Consider the following 20,955-nt stretch of genomic DNA (forward strand, 5'->3'; position numbering starts at 1 on the left):
CCTGAGTCTTGGTATTTTTAGGCACGTGTTGTGATTATGATTTGCTGCCAGGGCTGAGAACCACTAAAAGCGAATCTTCTTAAGCACTTACTATGTGCCATTTATTGTGATAGTGTTCAGGATTCAATAGGGACAGGACTTGATCACAATGACCTTCTGCCATCACCATTTCCAGGCCACACATACTGTTCAGTTGGGGATAGTCTGGTTTGCAATTACTGAGGTATGTTCATCTGGTTCACCATCACTTCCATGCAGCGCTGTTCCTGCTGGAGTGAGGGAATGGCTTCCCTGAACACTCCTCACCCTCTGGTGCTGGAGTCCCAGGTGACACGGAGGAGTCACAGAACGAGCCTTCCCTTAATCTCAGAGAAAAAAAAAAAAAGCTGTCTGCAAATGCTCTACATTTTTTCAGTTCAAACAAAATAACAATTCATCAAAGGAAGAGATACATTTAAATAGAAGTAATGAATAGATATTTTGGTAACACAACTGGGGAAGAGGAGTGAATCCTAGAACATGCTGGGAAAACGTTTAAACGCTTTGCTGATTTGACACAATTTACAAGCATCCACTAAAATATTGTAAAATCAATACTTAGCCACAAGAACATCCATGACAAATTGGTCAATAAGTGTCATCAATGTAAAATGAAAAGTACCTAGTATTTCTGATTAGTCACTACCCAAGAAAGTAAATGTCCTGAAATCTTGTAATTCTTTTTTTTTTTTTTTTTTTTTTAAAGATTTATTTATTTATTTATTTATTTATTTATACATGCACTGGGTACAGTCAGAAGCGCGGGAGGGTGAGAGAATTCACCAGTGCCAGAGCAGGGAGCAGAGCAGGCAGAAGGACCGAAGTACACTGCTGAGGGGAGCAGTGGGCGGCAGGAGAGGTCTGCGCGCCATGCGGGACCCTCCTCCAGTGGCCGGGGAGCAGCCGGGGATCGAACCGGCGCCACAGAGGCCGCGGGCAGCTTCGCAACCCAGCGCTCAACCGCAGCGCCACCGGGGAAGCCCAAATCTTGTAATTCTTATATGAAAGAAATTTGAGATAGATTTTCTCAAATTCGACAATAATCTGAAAATTTATACATTACCAAAGCAAACTGTTAGGCTAACAGTCATTGGCTGGATGGAAATGAGACACTCAGAGCTGGTTGGGTACTTAGTGCTAAAATTCAGAGCAGGGGAGATCACTGTGCAGGGAAATTCTTCAAGGCTGTAGGGCCCGAGTCTGTAAACTAAAAAGAAAAAAAAAATGCTTCTAATCAATGAACTTCTCACCACCCACATTGATAACAATAATTTTGGCTGTAATATGGGGCAATTAGTTTGGAAATCCTAAAAAGTGGGATGTAAATATTCAAGTCGTTTTTGAAAAAAAAGAAAAATCAAATGTTAGAATCAGAGCAGCCAGTCATAAGTCGCTATAACCGATACATCCACACTGGACCATGCAGACTTTCCTAGTGGACAGCAATGATTAATGGATGCCTCAGCTCTGATTAAAATTGCCCTGCTTTTGAAATCTTCATTTAGCTGAGGGTGTTGGATGTTTATTTAGAAAAGAACATGAAAAGTGCAAGATGCTCCCGGATTCAGCTCGGAGAAACCTCCTTTGGGCTGTCCGTCCTCTCCCGTGCTGCAGGTTTACTGGTTTCCCTTAATCAAGAGCTGGCTCGCTCTGAGCTTTAGAGCCCGGCCGGCCGCAGGCAGGCAGCCGGCCTCCAGGGGGCGCGCGCCGGCCGCCGTGGCGTCAGGCCGCTCTGGCTCGGCTGCGCTCCGCTCGTCTCTGTGGCCGGCCCCTGCCCTCCGCCCGCCGCCTGCGCGCTGCCGCCGTCGCGGTGAAGGTGCTGCCGCCGTCGCCCGGCCGAGTCGCAGGTACTTGGACGCAAGCCCGCGGCCGCCGCAGGGCGGAAGTCACTGACGCCTCCCGGCCGGCCCTGCAACACTGGAGAGCCGGGCCTGGCGCAGGGGCCTGAGGGGCGAGGCGGCCTGGGCCACGGCGCACCGTTGCCGGCCGGAGGGGGCCAGACGGGTCGCCGGGGGCCGCGGTGGCTTCCTCGCGGGCTGTGTTGCTGGTGACGGCGAGCCAGGGGCCCGCGAGGCTTCGTGTTTGCTCTGCGGATCAAGGCTGCGCTGGCCAGCCCGGATTTGCCGGCGGCCGCGGCCGGGCGCGGGGCGGGGCGCGCTCGCGGTTAGTGGGGAAGCGGCCGGGCGCGGGGCGGGGCGCGCTCGTGGATAGTGGGGAAGCGGGAGCCAGGCCCGCGTGTGTCCGCGGCGGGGCGGGGCCTCGGCTTGGTCCTCGGCGCGGGTCGTGCGTGGAGAGGCGGGGAGCCCGCAGCTCGGCCTGAGCTGTCCAGGATGGCACATGGCCCCGGGGTGTGTGGTTCAGACACTGCAGCTGCCTCTTCGTTAACGTGCAATGCCAAGAAGCAGATTGTTGACTGTCCCGATTTTCCATCACAGAGCTCTGCAGCAAGAAAAAGACATTTATTCTTTAAAATTGGTTCTCCCACTGTTCAGAATATAACGAGGCAAAAAATATACCTATGAATAGTAATATTTTTCGTTCTTTAAAAAATGGCAGTGGTCTCAGAGAGCTCCTAGCTTCAAGAGCTGTACTGTCAGTGTGTACGAATTATAAATGTTTTCAGTGCTTATTATAGGACACACACGTTGTGCTGAGTCTTCGAATACCTAGTAACCCTAATTTAATCCCTGGCAGCAGCCCTTTAAGGTGCTCATTCCATTGTGTAGATAAGGAAACAGAGGCACAGAAATTCTGTGTTGACTTGGCCAGGGGCAGACAGCTAGCAGAGGATGAGCTGAATTTGGGCTTCATCTCCGTTTCTCCCGTATCGCTGATTGTTACCACCCAAACATGTTCTACAGGATTTTTTTTTCTTTATTAATTTGATTTGTACCCTGCACTGATATCTCCCAGGCTTAATTTTCATGCCTGTATTAGAGAGACCTGTACCAACTCCTTTTTAATTAAAAGTTTAATTAATGAGAAAAATATTTGCTCATTAAGGATTCGAGTAATAATAAAGTTAAACTTGTAGGTCCCTCACCACTCCAGCGCATTTTTTTAATTTGACCTAGAGATGAGTTTATGTGGTTGTTAATGAGATGCAGTATTTTTCTTTAATGTTTGTGTTTATGATTTCTAGTGAGCTGTCTTTGCCTTTGCATTATGGTCATCATGTTGGAGGGAATATGATTTTTATGACAGTAAGTTAGTACTTTACAGGAAAGGCATTAGAGAGAAATGGAAGTAAAGAGGAATGAAGGGTCTTTTGACATGTTGCTTACAGCAGATTGAGTTACTTACTATGGAAGACAGAGACTTTTCACAATTCCTGTCAGTGTCGGAAGGAACTCATATTTCCCATGTGGAAAGAGGCTGGATATTATAGTGTTCCAAATTTCTTAACCTTATCAGGACTTTAATAAAAGTTTACATATTCCGCATTCATGTAGCAAATGTATATTGAGTACCTTCCATGGTCAGGCACTGTTCTAAGTCAGGATACAAGAATGAACAAAACAGATCTCTTGTCCTCATGGAGCTCACCTTCCACTGGAGGAGGACTGGGGTGATCATAATAAATAAAGTAATTTTTAAAGATAAAAGTAAAATATATCCAGTAGAATGGTCATAGTTGCAAGAAGAAAAATGCTTCAGTGACAAAAGGAACAGGTGTAGTTTTAAAATAAGGAACAGTTTCATACAGAAGACTCCCCATGTGAGGCAGATCATGCAGCTATCTAGGGGAATAGTCTACCAACAGGTGCAAGTGCCAGTTGTAGAGGAGCAGCAGGAGACCAGGGGTTTGGGCAGTAAGTAAGAGAGAGCAAACTGGTCCTGGTAAAGATGTAGGCTTTTTCTGAGTAAGGAGGGAAGTGGCTGGAGGGTTTTGAACAGAGGAATGAAGGGATCTGGCTTAAGGTTTTTAAAGGATCGCTCTGGCCTGTTGGTTCAGAATAAATTGTAGCAGGAAGACCAATTGGGAGGTTGGTTCAGCAAGTGAGAGATGATGGGGATTTTGACTAGGTAAGTAAGAGTAGTAAGAGGTCGTATTCTAGGTATAGTTGACAGGATTTGCTGATGGATTGATGTGAAGTGTGAGAGTAAAAGAGTGAAGCATGAATCCAGAGTCTTTAAAAGAATGGAGTTGCTGTTTACTGAAATGGGGAAGAAGAGGGTAAGAGATAAGGGGAGTTGGGTGGAGCAGGAATCAAGATTTCCATGTAAGATATATCAGGTTTGAGGTTCATGTTCAAGTGAGAGATTCTAAGACCTGACTCAAAATAGAAATTTGGGAGTCCTTAACAAGTAGTATTTAAAGCCACAAGATTGCATGAGAGCTGGTCTAAAGAAATGAGAATTAGCTCTAGGGCTTTCCCTGTTTAGAGATTGGAGATATTAAAGGACGTTAAAGGAGGTTGAGGAGAAGGCTTTGAAGGTAGAAATCTGAAATACTGGAATCCAAGTGACCAGAGTGTTTCTTGAAAGAGAAGGTGATCAATTGTGTCTCCTGCTGATTTGACAAGTCAAGATGGAAAGTGTGAAAATGACCATAGGATTTAGCATCATGAAGGTCATTGGTGACCATGCAAGAGCACTTTTAGGAAGATAGTGGGGGAAAAAACATGATTGTACAACTTAAAGAGAACGGGGGCCTCCCTGGTGGCGCAATGGGTTAAGCACTGCACTATGAAGCAGTCTGCTGCCTTTGCAGCACAAGTTCGATCCCCGGGCAGCCAGGGAGCAACCCACATGGCGCGGCAGACCTCTCCTGTCTCACCTGCTGCTCCCATCAGCAGTGTGTTTCAGTCAGTCTGCCTGTTCTGTTCCCCACTCTGTCTCTGGTGAATCCTCTCACCCCCCCCCATCTCTGGCCTGTACCCCAACTCTTGTATGCATAAATAAATAAATCTTTAAAGAAAAATAAAGATAACGGGAGAGGAATTGGAGTCTGCAAATATAGACAACTCTTTAGAGGAGGTTAGCTATTTTTCATATATAAATTATTTGAAAGTACATTTAGTTATTTCCATGGTAAATAATTTTATTTCTGGCTGTAGTTACTTAGCAACTAAGCTTGGATTATTTCATCAGTGACTGGTGGAAATAAAATAACTATCTTCTTCCGCCTACTGATAACATAGTATATTATTAACTTTCAAAGCTAGTAGACAAAGAAGTTTGTTCTTTTTACATAATATATTTTGGGACTCATAAAAGTGCTTTGGTAGAATGCATTCCTTTGCACTTACCTTTATTCTTAGGTTAAAAAATTAAGTTAAAATAAAAAAAAATCAAGTTAGAAGTACTTCAAATTGCATTTTAAAACAGACAAAAGTCTGGATTTATTTTTGAAGAATGCTATCTCAGTAGTTTTAGGAACTAACATTGCTGGTGTGTATCATTTCTGTTATTAGAATTAACTCATAAGTGAAAATAGAACTGCACTTGTCTATTATAAAATGATATACTTCTTTGAAAGTAAATAATATGCCTTAAGTAGGGCAACATGTCTTAAAAATGTAGTAAATGTATAAAAAAGGTGTGATTTTTTTTTAACTGAAGACAGAGGTTTATATACTTGTTTCTGCCCCCAGCAATTTGTTGCCCAAATTCATATAAAAATAACCACAATGCACAGTATGTACCAAATTTACACCACCTTCACTGTGGATATAACCTCTATCGGTGGTCTTGTCTTACATCTTTCCATATGTAGCAAATATAGCCATATGTTGCATTATAAAGATTTAATAGACGATTTTGAAGTTTTGGAATTAGAACTACTGATTTTTTAAAGATTTATTTATTTATTTATACAAGCACTGGGTAGTCAGAAGCGCGGGAGGTTGAGAGAATTCACCAGAGCGGGCAACAGAACAGGCAGACTTGACGAAATACACTGCTGAGGGGAGCAATGGGCGGGCAGAAGAGGTCTGTGCGCCATGTGGGACCCTCACAGGCAGCCGGGGATCGAACCCATGCTGCAGAGGCTGTGGGCAGCTTCTCAGCCCAGCGCTCAACCGCTGAGCCACCAGGGGCGGCCCAGAACTACTGATTTTTTTAAATCAATTTCATCTGAAATATGACAGGTCCTCAATCTACATATTGAAATCATTTTTCAGTTGAGGAAAGTATTTTAAGTTGGTGTTTTTTGTTCTTGTTTTTTTCTCTGGGAATTTTTCATGGGTTGACTTCTCTAATTCTCATAATTACCTCACATGTCCTTTTTAAAAGATGTCTTTTTATTTTTCCCCTTTATTTTGCATAGCTTCTTAAATTAGGCCTTTCCATCACTGATTTGATTTTCTACAATATTTGTCGATTCCATCTGCTTACAATTTGGATTTTAAACCTGTTATGTTTTTATTTAACTTATAGTTTTTTTAAATACAAATCTCCTTCTAATACTGTTTTTTCCCCATCACCCTCAGTTCTTAATTTTTTGTATCCTTCTAAGTGCACAAGTATTTTCCTGAACTTTTTCACCTATTATTGTAAATAATAATCAGAGGTATGTTTTTCTCCATGTAGAACTAATGAAACCTCATGCAGAATTTTTTTCATTGACCAGATGTTGACTTTATTTTGTTACTTATACTTTAAAAGTAAAATAACTTTTTTTAAAAGATTGATTTATTTATACATACAAGAAATGGGGTACAGGCCAGAGGTGTGGGGGTGTGAGAGGATTCACCAGAGACAGAGTGGAGAACAGAACAGGCAGATCGACTGAAGTACACTGCTGAGGAGAGCAGCGGGTGAGACAGGAGAGGTCTGCCGGCACCATGTGAGTAGCTCCCTGCTTGGGGATCGAACTCTTGCTGCAGAGGCTGCAGATAGCTTTATAGGTTGCTTCTTAACCCCTTGAGCCACCAGGGAAGCCCTAAAAGTGAAATAACTTTTGAGATTGTCACCATGCTATTGACTGTGTCATACCAAATTAGTTCAATGTCATTCTACTAAAGACTTTCTGGATTTTTTACAATGAAAATAATTAGAGAATTAGATGTTGTATAGACAGTCCATAAAGGACTCTGTGTGGTATTTATAAAAGTAATACCTACTTAAATCATTTTTTGGTATTATTAGAATTTATTCTACTTTTATAATGAAATCCATATTTCCAAGCCAGTAAGTAGATGTAAGAATAATCAACTTATCATAAGCTTAATTGTATAAAAATAAAATGAGTGACAAAGTAACAACTAATTTCTAAATGAGAACTTGTTTCTTTTTCTCCCAGCTTTTTAAAGGTATTATTGACAAATAAAAATTGCATGTATTTAGGTAGTACAACGTGACTTTTTAAAGGTGTACCGTATGATGATTTAATGTTCTTTTATATTATAATTAACATTCATCACCTCATGCATACCTTTGTGTGTATGATCAGAACACTTAATACCTACTCACCAAATTTCAGTTATACCATTCAGTATTATTAACTGTAATCACCATGCTATGCATTAGATCCTTAGAACTTATTTATCTTATAACTGAAAGTTTGGACCCTTCCTGTTTCGCCACCCTTCAGCTCCTATCAACTGTAAATGAATCATCAGAATTTATTTTTCCCTTTCCAGATTATTTCACGTAGCATCATATCTTCCAGATTTATCCAAGTCACAAATGGAAGGATTTCTTCCTTTTTTATGGCTGAATAATATTCCATCACAGCTATAGTAACGTGCAACTTAGCCATGCACCACATTTACAAGGATGGTCCCAATAGGGTATATCATATAGCCTACATGTGTAGTAGGACCTACCATTTAGGTGTGTATAACTATACCTGTGATGTTTGCATGAAATCATCTAATGATGTATTTCTCAGAAAACTTTCCCATTGTCGAGAGAGTCATGATTGCATACACAGAAGTGGGACCTATTTCTGCTTTCAGTGTTGTTCAGTTTTTCTAAAACTTATTTGTTCATTAGAGCTGTTAGCATTTCCTCCAAGGCAGTGTTTAAAACCTTAAGTAATTTAACTTCTGACTTGCCATTATTAAAACAATTCTACGGCAAAAGCATGTTCACTAAATGGTAAATAAATACCCATTTGATTGAAAAAATGAACAAAATTTTATACCTAACTCTGTCATGTGGCCATAAACACATAACTAACAAAATTAGTGATACTTGTATGTATTCAATAAACTACAATGTTGTATCTTGGCAGCCCAATTTACATGAGGGTGTTCGAAAATTCAACTCAATTCTGACACCATCACTTGAAGATAACATCAGATTCTATAGGTAGAGGGCTCATTGTCCTAAGACCACCCCACTTCAGATACCAGTTGCAAGCCCCAAGCAAGCCCATGCTCTGACCTGCCAGCTGTATACATCAGAGGTCCCCATGATACCCTTCCCACACTTACAGCTCCAGATCATTATCTATGCTTCTGACCAACTGGCTGTAAATTAAGAGGTTCCCAGTACACCCACCTCAGGTTTGCTTGATTTACTGGAATGGCTCACAAAACTCAGGAAACCAATTTACTGACCATATGATCAGTTTATTACAAAGGATGCTAAAGGATCAGAATCAGCACCCAGATGGACAAGATGCATAAGGCAAGGTATGGGGGAAAGACACAGAGCTTCCATGCCCTCTCCAGACACGCTATTCTCCCTCAAATCTTCACTTGCTTCACCAATCCTGAAACTCCCTCTAAGATTTTTATGGAGGCTTCATTACATAAACACATTTAATTAACTACTGACCTTTGGCAACTGAACTCAACCTTTAGCTCTTTTCCCCTTCCTTGGGGGTGGGGGGTGGAGTGGGGCACAGGTTGGGACTGGAAGGTGAAGCCCTCTATTCATTCATGTTGGCTTTGCTGGCAACCAGCTCCCATCCTTAGCTTCTTTTCAAAGTCAGTTCATTACCATAACAAAAGATCTTTATCACTTAGAACATGCCAAGGGTTTGGGGGGGATCTGTAGATGAAGACCAGGTATGTATGAGAAATACATATTTTGGTTATCTAAATGACTGAAACATATTTCCTCTGAATCACAACATAACACTATCCAATAATTAGTACTTTTAAATAAATTCCTCAATATAATCAGAAGATAGGAGCACACAGTTATTTATGGATGGTACCAAGTCAGTCAGAAACATGCAAGAACAAAAATGGTTTATTTAGCTACCTTTTTTACATGGGTCTTCATGAGATTAGATATGCTGGTGTGTTTTCAAACTAAGTCTACAAAACTAACCAAATAACTATTTTGTGTCATTTTATTTTTTTCTTTTAGCCTAGGTTTAATTTTTTTTTAATGTCCTGAGCATGATATTGTTGGAATAATTTAAACATTTTGACTTTGGTGGAATTATTATTCCTAATAATAGTCATTTCCCTGCACTAATAGCCAGATGGTTCTGCTTCATTTATTTAAATCTTTCTTTTCCCCTTCCCCATATTTTGGCTGTTTTTCCTACTTTTTATGCTACTTTTCTTTTTTTCTTATAAGCAAAACCAAAACAATTATTTCCTATTAAAGTTTTCCCACAGTGAGTCTATTTTTATCTGACTTGTTTATTCAGAATATCCTTTCAACTTACTCTTCAAGTTATCTCCTTGGTTCCTGTTTGATATTTGTTCCATTTAAAGATTTCTTAGGCTGAATTCATCTCCTTGAGGAGTGTTAGATAGCTTTGCACCCCACCCATCCTTTGACCTGTATCTTTAGCTGCGATGAGTAACACAGGCAATATTTTTTTTCCTTCTTAGAAAGCAGTGACAGAGCACATAGCAGTAAGTATTAAGTAGTAATGACTACTTTCAGTGCTGTGACATTTCAGTATTTGGTTCTAAGTAACAGAATACCTAATTTAAACAGCCTTAATAAAAAGGGGACTTTATTTTTTTTTTTTTTTAAGATGTATTTATTTATTTATTTATTTATGCAAGCACTGGGTATAGTCAGAAACGCAGGAGGGTGAGAAAATTCACCAGAGCCAGAGCGGGCATATTGACGAAGTACACTGCTGAGAGGAGCAGCTGGTGCGGCAGGAGAGGTCTGTCGCGCTATGTGGGACCCTCACCAGCGGCCTGGGATCGAACCAGAGCTGCAGAGGCTGCGGACGGTTTTGCAGCCCAGTGCTCAACCGCTGCGCCATCAGGGGAGGCCCAAAAGGGGACTTTATTGATACCTGTGTTTAAAGTCTCAAGTAGATGTGAGGTATGGTTTATAATCGAAGTGTGTGCTTTTCTGCCTGCCTTATTCTGTGTGCTTCCTATTACCCCCTTCCTGTCAAATATTTATATCTCTCATAATCACTAAAGTAATTTTAGATGTCATGTTGACGCACTAGTGGTTAAGAAAAAAGAATGTATCTCTCTAGCATTCCAGGTAGTCTTATTGGTCTGGTCTCATGTCTACTTCTAAGTAAATCACTACAGGTAGGAGAATAGTATGTTAACATGGATTAAAATAATGAGGACTGTCTTCTTCAAAGTAAAGAGTAATAGTGTTGGGTATTAATGGGTCAAAAAAAAGTAGGAATGGATTATAGGTAGGCAACCAGTCATGTCCACTACAATGGCGCTAGACACCTGAGGGAATGAAAAACAGTTGATTTTAGATCAAAAGGACAGATTAAGTTTATATTTTAGTACATTATTGTAATTGCTAAACTTTAAAAAGAGAAAAACCAAAAAGATGTCAAAACAGTAAATAAGTTAAACCACATTCAAGTACAAAGTGATGACTGGAACTATAGCTGTTCTGGAAGTGGACACTAGCAGCCTAGAATTCGGCTTCTGAGAAATTAGGATTAAAAGTACCCCACAGAAGACAAAGGGCTAGTATAAGATTGTATCTTAAAGTGTAGGTTTTGGACAGAGATTCCTTAAGGATGAAAAGAGGCCAAGAGAAGAACTCAAAACTTAGCCTTTCAAAAGGCTTGGTTCTGACTTGTCCTTAGTGGGAAAGTGGAGGCAACTTTATAAAGGATTAAACACAGGAGGAGAAAGAATGGACAGGAGAAAAACAACTAAACCTTTCTCCCCAACAAAGCTTGCAACAAAAGTTCCAGGGTGAATGAGAAGGATTCAGTGCTAAGAAAAAATCATCCAACAACATTAGTGCTGGAACATGAATTTAATCTTGTAAATAATTTTAAGGAACCAGCCAACAAAGACTTTTAAGTGTCTTTATGATCAGAGAGAAAAAATATTCACACTTATTAAAAATGAACAGTAAATTATGTAACAAAAAGTAACAAGAGCAGATGGATATAAAGAACAAATTAGAACTCAGAATTTTTTTTAAAGTGTGATTAATTATTTAGGCTCTATCCAGCCAGAGAAGATAAGTGAATTGGGAGACAGTGCTGAGAACTGTACCTACAATGTAACACAGGAAAACAAACCGAAAAAAGGGGATAAATTTAGTTTCCAACATAGCTAATAAGGATATGGTTGAGGAGCAATATTTGAAGAGATAATAAATAAGAATTCTCCAGAATTCAAGAAAGACTTTAGTACTCAGATTAGAAATATACTCTGGATTCCAAGCAGGATAAATAAATCCTTCTGAATAGATCCCAGTGAAACTGCAGAATATTAGGATAAAGTGAAAAAATTAAACCAATGGAAAAAAGACATATATATAAGAACAACAGTTAGATTGAAGCAGACCTCTCCTAGCAGTAATAGATGCCAGGAAACAGTGGTAGTTTCAAAGTGCAGAGGGAAAGTAACTGTCAACTATAACCTAAAATCATCTGAAATGTTATTTAAGGGTAAAGTCAAAATAAAACCACTTTCAAATTCACAAAGAGTTTACTACTCCAGGATCCTCACTAAAAAAAGAACTAAAGGGTGACTTTCAGTCAGAAGAGTAAATCCAGAGGGAAGACATGTAATTTTTTTAAAAAGTATGAACCAATTGATAAAAGGTAAGCTTAGTTAACCATTGTTTTTAAATGTTTAGGGGATTCAGAGGGAAAATGAGTTTTGTATTTGCTATAAGTAACAAGCAATTTTAATTCACAACATTAGGGAAAACACTGTTGAGAAGATGAACTGGAAAGCCATGTAGCCATTAAATATGAGATTTCAGTCACAGTCTGCTCTTTCCCATGCTGGTAACAGAAAAAGACTCTTCAAGGGCTACCTATTGTTTTATATCCATCCTAGAGGCTCAAGTTTATACTTGAAGTCCAGGCAGGCCACAAGATGGCATCATGAGGCCATGTAAGTAAAGTACAGTTTTAGCTAGAAAAAACTTACCTTTAAAAACCAGATAAAAGTAATTTGCATGAAAGTCTTATGATTGACATCCAATGCTTATTTAATGCTTATTTAATGACTTTATTATAAACTTATAAACTGGAAATTTCTTATGGGAGGAAATTCCTTGCTAAGAATTTTAAACATGGTAACATTACACAGTAGAGATTTTGGAAAATACAGAACAGTATTAGAATAAAATAAAACATACAAAATAACTAACATTCCTTTTGTGAACAATTAATATTGATTAAAAGTTGAATGGTAACTAAATTTTTATAAGGAAAAACCAATAACAGTTACGCAATATAAATTCCTGCTTGCTATTTTTTTAATTTCCTGATGAAGAAAGAAAATTTTAAGCATGTGCTTTTTTTTTTTTAACATTTGTTTATGCATACAAGAGCTGCGGTGTAGGCCAGAGGTGGGGTTTGGTGGGGAGAGGAATCACCAGAGACAGAATGGGGAGCAGAAGAAGCAGACTGACTGAAATACACTGCTGAGAGGAGCAGTGGGCAGGACAGGAGAGCTCAGCTGCGCCATGTGGGTTAGCTCCTTGGCCTGGATCGAAGTTGTGCTGCTGTGGTTGCTGGTAACTTAGCCCCTTTCCCCACCAGGGAGGCCCACATGTGCTTTCTTACTGTTACAATGAGTATGAGGTACTTGAGAATAATGATTTCAGGAATTTAATCACTTTGTGTGAAGCTTGAAAGCATTTCCAAATACCTTATTGTTTTCTCACCCTTACGTTTACTTTAAGTGAGGTGATTGTAGAGAGTTAATTTAGAATTTATGTGATGGAGTGATGTTCCCTGTAAAGAAGCATTGCCAGATATTTGCTGTTTTCCTGCAATTTAAAATTTTCCTTTGCATGAAATTATTGTAAGGATTTAATTCGAGTGTGGGGCTAGACTAATGTTTCCCTTTATGTTACGGTGATGAATAAGTTTTGCTCACCTGTAAAGAAAGGATCTTGGGAAAATAAATCTATTAGTTTTTTTACCCTTGAAGTGAGAATGATAATGGTACTTAACCTTATAGGGTTTTTATGAGGATTAAATCGGTTATTACAGCAAAAACATTTAGTGACTGGAGTATAATAACTTAAGTGTTAAATATTATGCATCTCAGATGTTGCTAAGCAGTATTGTTTGCGTAGGAAGAACAGGCACAAACAAATCCTGTTTTCCCTTTTCAATTAGCTGTGTTCCCGAAGAATCTCTTTCTAAGTATGCATGGTTAGCCTACTTCAGTTGAACTTAAACATAGTGAATTGGCCTTTCTTAAAGTAGTATTATGTAATCCAGACATTTCAAATTAACCTTACCTTTACTGCATTAATAAAGTTTTAATTATGAAGCAATTGATAGCTTCATGATAAAATCACAGAGAATTTAAGACAGTCAAATTATACTAAAATGTTAGAAATAAATTCTCCATAAATGTAAATCCTTCAACAATTTAGATATAAAGCAAACATGTATCTGTGATGGATTCATATATATCTAAAAAATACTTTTTTTGAATTTACTATTTTGAACCTTGGAGGTAATAAACTTAGTAAGGTTCTATTAATACTTTACAGACTTCCTCCAAAAATTCTTGCTCACATCTAGATTTATTTTAGATATGGCTTTTTTTTTTCTTGCCTAATACCTGTGGAACTGTGCAGCACATAAATTTTAAAAACAATAATTTTTACGTGTTAGCAGTAAGACTAATGAGCTCACTGGAATTTTTTGTTTTATGGTTCTTTGAGGTTATTTTATATTTTAAAATAGCTGTATCATTTTAAAAGGGTAAGAATAATCAAGTGAGAGAATCCAGATTTAGGTTTTCCATTTACTTTATATCATTTTCAGTTTTAGTACTTTCCTTTGACATTAGAAATGTAAGCAGTCAGGTCTTATAAAGTATCTTTCCAGGTATGCCATTTTTTCTTGCATTTTGCTGAAGTGTCTGGTTCTTTGATCTCTGATCAAAGTTGCTATGTAGGAATAAGTCAGTCCACTTGAAGCAGGAATGTAGCACTTCGTCTTGCTTTTCCCAGTGACCTTTCAAAATGAAAAATCAATACATTATGTGTGGTTGATGATATTGGATATAGAACACCAATTTAAAGTTATGGTATAACTATATATTAAAATAAACCATTTTTTTTTCTTCATTAGTTCTTACCTAGCAGGAGTAACGGTCTTAAATTGTGAAAATTGACATAAGATTGACATAAAAGAAAAATAAAAAGAATAGTAACTAGAACTTTCCATCATGTCAGTGACTTTGAGGCTTCCACCAGACCTCCTCATTGTGTTGTTACTTAGATTGAGACAAGCTTTATTTAGTGTTAGTGACTCTTTTTACTGAAATCAAGATAGGTTCCTGGTTCCAAAAAGATAAGTGACTCCATCCTTGATTTGGGCAGTGCCACAGAGCATGAGTTAGGGGCTTTAAGTGCTAAGGCTATTCCAGCCCTGTAAGACCTGACCCCCGAGTACTGCTTTTAACAATCCCAGGGAGTCAGCCTGTGAACCAGTCAGTGGACACTGTCTCTGTGAACACAGGAACCAGATCATGGTGAACAACCAGAAGGCTCTCTGGGATTTGGCCATTCCCACTGTTGACAGTCCTTGTGTTTTTCTCTCTTTCAGGAATCAGTTTACCTTTCCTGGAGGTCTGTACTCCCCACTAGAGGTCACCCCATTGTTAGGAGTTGCTTGGTTACCCAGAAATCAATGTTGCAAGCTTTCTTCAGTACAGTAGAGAACTGTCTCCCCAGAGCTGTGTCCAGCCTCAGGAGAGCAATAACTATGTGGTTATTGTTTTCATTTGGGGAAGGGGTGTTTAAATCATATAACTTGTGAGTAGCTGAACTGGGGTTCAGACTCACTTCAGCTCCAGATATTTCCTGGCTAGAGTAGCCACCCTATTTTAACAGCCTTTGGCAGTAGCAGACTGCCTCCAGAATATTATACACTCACTCCTAATAGTAATCCTTCTTAGGAGAGTCAGATTATATCATGTCTCTCTCCCTTCTGCTTTCCCGCCTCTAAAAGCAGCCGTCAGTATGCTTAGCTTTCACATCCTTTCACATCCATTTCCCTATTCCCATTCACAGGGAAACAGATTCAGCCTTCTGTGAAACTTGAAAGATACAAGCTCATTCTTCACACTTATACATTAGTGCTTCTAACTCCACTTGTTGATTGGTTCTTGTTACACATTCCCAGGACATTCACCCTAGCCTTCCACATGCTTCATCTTACAAGCTCTTCTATAAATAACCCTTCACTCTTCTGGCTGCCTGAGGCACCCAGACAGATGACGCCATAGGGAAGATGGACACCTTCAGACACAGCAGTATTTTAGTCAAAATCTTTAGGCCTTCATATGATCTGGTATTTACAATACTAGCTGTTTATCCCAGAGAAAGGAGGATTTATATTCACATAAAAATACATACCTTAATGTTTTAGAAGCTTAAACATAATGCCTCAAACTGGAGAAACCAGATGTCCTTCTATATGTGAACAATTAAATAAACTGTGGTATTTTGATATAATGGAATATTACTTAGCAATAAAAAGGAAACAGACTATTTAGTCATGTGTTAGTTAGCAATGTTGTAGTGGTCAGTTACAGAGTGAGCGTATATGATAGTGGTCCTGATAGGCTCTACCATAAGATTAGGTATGTAGTAGGCTATAACATCTAGGTTTTTGTAATTACACTCTGAACAATGACAAAATTACCCAGATGAAATTTCTCAGAATGTATCCCTGTCATTAAGTGACACAAGACTGTATTGATAAAGACAATCTGGATGAATCTTCAGAGAATTATGTTGAGTAAAAACAAAATCCCCAAATGTTATGTACTATATGATCCCATTTTATGGCATTCTTGAAATCACAGAATTCAAAAAATGGAGCAGTGTTTTCCAGGGGATAAAGAGGAATTGGGGATGGGAGGAAATAGGTGTGGACAATAGTTAATATGGGTCCTGATTTTTATTCACTTTTATAACTTCTTGAGGAAGCTCTTAATTAGATATTTAGTGACTAGTGTCTAAGTGATGTCTTGGGCATTTTCTTGGCAGGTTTCTAGTCATTAGATCTTATGTATATGTATAGTAGTAAATTTGAGATCACATAAATAAAACTGTGATTTGATCATATTTATTTTGTTATGGAACCTTGTCATATCAAAAGAAATGTTTTGTGAAAGCATTGTCTTTCTTGTGCATATAATGTAGCAATAGGATTATTTGAGGGGGAGGCATAATCATATAATTTATAATTCTATCTGAAGGTGAACAGCCAAACTTGTCCTTTACATAATATGAGCCCTATCTTCAGAAGAATTCCTTGCACCATTTCAACATTGAAAATGAAAGCCAGAGCACATATTAGAGTAAGGCTTTGTCACGAAGACTCAATTCCAGTGGTCAGGACAAGAAAGGAAAAGTACTTGGCTCTGTGAACTGAGAATATTTGTTCAAGGAAGTCAATTAAGTGACTCAGTGGTATGAAGTTTACCTAAATTGGCAATATAGAATTGCAGAAAACAAGGAAACGTTGAGGGTAAAACATGACATTTGTTGAGGGCCTCCCCCATGGCGCAGCGGTTGAGTGCTGGGTTGCGAAGCTGCCCGCAGCCTCTGCAGCACCAGTTCGATCCCCGGCCACCGGGCAAGGGTCCCACATGGCACACAGACCTCTCCTGCTGCGCCCACTGCTCCCCTCAGCAGTGTACTTCGTCAGTCTGCCTGTTCTGCTCCCCACTCTGGCTCTGGTGAATTCTCTCACCCTCCCGCACTTACGACTGTACCCAGTGCTTGTATATATAAAGAAATAAATCTTAAAAAAAAAAAAAGACATTTGTTGACACTGTGTGGGACTGGTCCTCATATATAAGTTGTCAGCCCTCTTCTTCACTTCCACCTAGCATTGATAACCTTTAGGATGTAACCTGACTTACATGTTACTAATGGAGCTTAATTATTTCCCTATAGCAGTTTATTTAAAGGAATTTGATGTACCATAAATCGCCAGTGAAAGGTTAACCTGAATTTCATGTTGAGCTATGAATTTGGGATTTACACATTATATCCCACCACTTAGCATACTGCCTGTCACATTCCAAGCACACTGAATGATTGTTTAATGAATTGATAATGATTCTTTGTGGTCCATACTGACTTTGCATAGCTTCAGCTTTTGTGGTCCCTTACTAGAGGAATGCTGTGGGGCAGACAGGATATTATGAAAATGTCTCTCAGTGCACAGAGGGGCAATCTGAATGGGTTCCCCCAAAGCTAAGGTGAGACAGGACTTCATGAAGAGCAGGGTCAGGAATGTGGAAAACTGCAGATAAATTTGAATTAATTTTTCTTTCACATGGAAAATCAAGTAGGGAACGATCTCAGGAGGAGATTTAAGTATCAGCATTCACACACGTTGGAAATATTTATTTTTTTAATGTATTATGTTTGATTTAAATGTAAGTACTGATTGCTTTTACACCCACTTCTCCCCCATTGCAAATAGCATTCGATTTCTAAAAATGATTGTATGGGCTAATCTGAGATCTAGCCACCATTTATACTGTGAAAAATATGTATTCTGAATTTCAGTGACTTAGAGTGAATTTTGAAAGGCCTGTTTGTTCCCTACTGATGGCACATAATTTGATCCTTTTTCTTTTATCTTTCTGACCAGCTTGTTTGTGGGCAACAGAATTGTTCCTTATTTAAGTACTTCTGTTTTTCCTTTCCTCTGCTTTAACACTCTTCAGTTATTTTTCTCACCTTATAAATTGATGCCTTACCCACAGATTTTCTGGATCAAACCTACGGCCTCATTAGTCTGTCTGTATTTAATAGAACAGCAAGTCTTTTTTCACACCACACCTTTGTTATAACTGAATTTTCTATTTACTGTAGATTCGTGCCAGCACATTTCTGGACATTCTGTTGAGCCCTCTTAAGAATTCAGAGAAACTGCTGGGTGATCACTGAAAGAAAGATCTAATCTCAGAGCTTACGTGAGTATTTTCTCCTGTGGACTTCCTTACAACATGTGACCTTGCTTTAGGGCAGATTCAGTTCTGTGATCAAGAAAAATGTTATCTATCCTTGTGTTTATTAGATTTGGGGGTAAGGTTAGCGATATCTTAAGGACACAGTGAAATTCACAGAATATACCACATTTATTTTCATGTGAAAAATAGACAAGAAAGGCTTGTCTTTTTATTGAGCCACCACTTAAAAGAATCCCAGTGTGCAAACTACAAGAATTCTTACTGTGTTTGTACCAAAAACATCAAGTAGATTGTTTTTCATTATCTGTTCATGTAGAATTTAGCCAAAACATACTACCTCCTGAAAAAGCACCTAGTAAGTGAAATTTTATTTTTTATGATCCAATCAATAATTACTCTGAGTAAAATAGATACATCTCAGAAAAGAACTCTTGGCTATTTTTTTAAGTAATTTCTATTCATTGATTTGATTTCTTTAAAAAAGGCATTTTACAGTGCCATAATCTGAAGTTCATTTATCTTGATCTCTAATTCTCAATAACAAGCAGATTGTTTAGCATTTTCCTAAACAGCTTCTTCTCACCCTTTGTACTAATGGAGCTTAATTATTTCCCTATAGCAATTTATTTAAAGGAATTTGATGTAATATAAATCGCCAGTGAAAGGTTATCCTGAATTTCATCTTGAGCTATAAATTTGGGATTTACACATTATATCCCACCACTTCTCATACTACCTGTTTGTTGTTCAGTAAGTTGTGCTAATTCCATCTGCTGATCTCCCTCCAGCATGCCCCTCTCTCTCTCTCTCACTGCTGCAGGTCAGGCCCTCATTCTCTCTTGCCTGGTTTTCTATAGTGACCTAATGATTGATTTCCCTGTAGTCAGTCTTGACCCCCTCCAATTTAAGACTTCCATATTGCCAACAAAATCATCTTGCAGAAAAACTTTAATAAGACTGTGCCATTTCCTTGACTTAAAATCCTTCAGTGACTCCTCACTAAAATTCCAGTATAATAAACCTTACCATGATTTGTTAGGAAGATTAGATAAAACTTATTAAAAATCGCTAGTGTATTATCTGGCTCAGAACAGTCCCTCAGTCCATGGTAACGTTTTTCCTTTGCACAGGGAAGCCCTGGTAGCAACAGAGCTCTAGAGTAAACAGTGGCTCTGCTGAGAAGCCAGGCCAAAAGGGGCAGGGGCATGAGGAATCTCACCCAAATCTGCAGCTTTGCTTTCTTGAACCCCCTTTCAATTAGGCACAAGTGTAGACTGGTTTAGCCTCCAGTTCCATCAGTGTTCCATCAAAAGGCTCTGCCTGATTAACTATAAGTCAAGCCCATCTGTGACTAAACTTTTGTTACCTAAGAGTAAGAGGGCAACTGTGTAAACACACTGGACACTCTGCCTTTGTGTTTCTTACTGTGGTTTGTGTTTTCTCTGCAATTTCTTAGTAAAGTCTCTTAAATGAAACTAAACGCTTTTTCTCCCTCCCTCTCTCCCCACACCCCTTACCAGTGAGGCAGGGATGTGACAGTAAAAGAGATGTGGATAAACTGAGTGGGTGAAGCCAGGTTACTCAAAGAGATGAAATGTTAAAGTGGACACAGTGGGAATTACATCTTTGTCCCTCTTCTGTATTCCCAGACAGATCTGTTTTTCCTCAGTCCTCAGACAAGGTTTTGGCAAAGTTGGATATTTAGATAACAATAAAGCAGCAGAATAGGTTATACAAGAAAAAACTTCATATACTTCATATACTGACTTCATTTACTTACAATTTTTAATTGGGTTTGTTGCTTTCCTTAGTTTTTCTGTTAAAATTTGATGTTTGTTCTATAAACACAATGTTCACTGGGTCCTTACTGTGAATTAAGTTATTTTTTTATTTTTTTTCATGCTGACTTAGCTTTTGAGTAGGTAATCTGTGTACCATATAGAATATTGAATTCATTAAGACACATCTCTACCAGCAGTAGCTCTCATGTGTATGTATAGGTAATTCTTTGATATTTAAGGCTCACATTATCTGTCTTCTGACAATGCAACAAACTTACATCTAAACAATTACACCTTGTTTAAGTTTTAAAACATCTCTTAATCTTTTTGCTTGGTGAAAAGCAAAATGGAGTTTTATAGTAATTTAATTGCAGTTTTGATCCAGCATACATACATATTAGTGCTTTTCCAAATGACTTCATTGTCTTGATGTAGTTCGATGTCACTGAATCTCATTCATATTTCCTTACAGGCGTATTCCCTTCACCACCTCAGAACAATGTCCTATGTTTTTGTAAATGATTCTTCTCAGACTAATGTCCCCTTGCTACAAGCTTGTATTGATGGAGACTTTAACTATTCCAAGCGGCTTTTGGAAAGTGGCTTTGACCCTAATATTCGTGACAGCAGGGGCAGAACAGGCCTTCACCTTGCAGCAGCCCGAGGGAATGTAGACATCTGCCAGTTATTGCATAAATTTGGTGCTGATCTTCTGGCCACAGATTATCAAGGAAACACAGCTCTTCATCTCTGTGGCCACGTAGATACTATTCAATTCTTGGTTTCCAATGGACTCAAAATTGATATTTGGTAAGTAATCTGTGGTTTTGAAGTCTATCTATTTC

At 38.8% G+C, this 20,955-nt stretch overlaps 1 protein-coding gene across 1 annotated transcript in view; it reads left to right on the forward strand.

Annotated features, from left to right (window-relative positions):
- The first annotated feature begins 1,823 nt into the window (after positions 1-1,823).
- The window catches only part of ANKRD46 (ankyrin repeat domain 46), a 32,711-nt gene continuing 13,579 nt past the window's right edge, over positions 1,824-20,955 (forward strand). The window contains exons 1-3 of the mRNA XM_037503216.2: positions 1,824-1,886; positions 18,232-18,332; positions 20,583-20,920. Of these exons, the coding sequence (XP_037359113.1) occupies positions 20,610-20,920 (311 nt within the window). The 5' untranslated portion in view covers positions 1,824-1,886; positions 18,232-18,332; positions 20,583-20,609. The remainder of the gene's footprint in view (positions 1,887-18,231; positions 18,333-20,582; positions 20,921-20,955) is intronic.

Source organism: Talpa occidentalis, unplaced genomic scaffold (assembly GCF_014898055.3).
Source record: "Talpa occidentalis isolate TD23 unplaced genomic scaffold, MPIMG_talOcc4v2.1, whole genome shotgun sequence".
Lineage (NCBI taxonomy): Eukaryota > Metazoa > Chordata > Mammalia > Eulipotyphla > Talpidae > Talpa > Talpa occidentalis.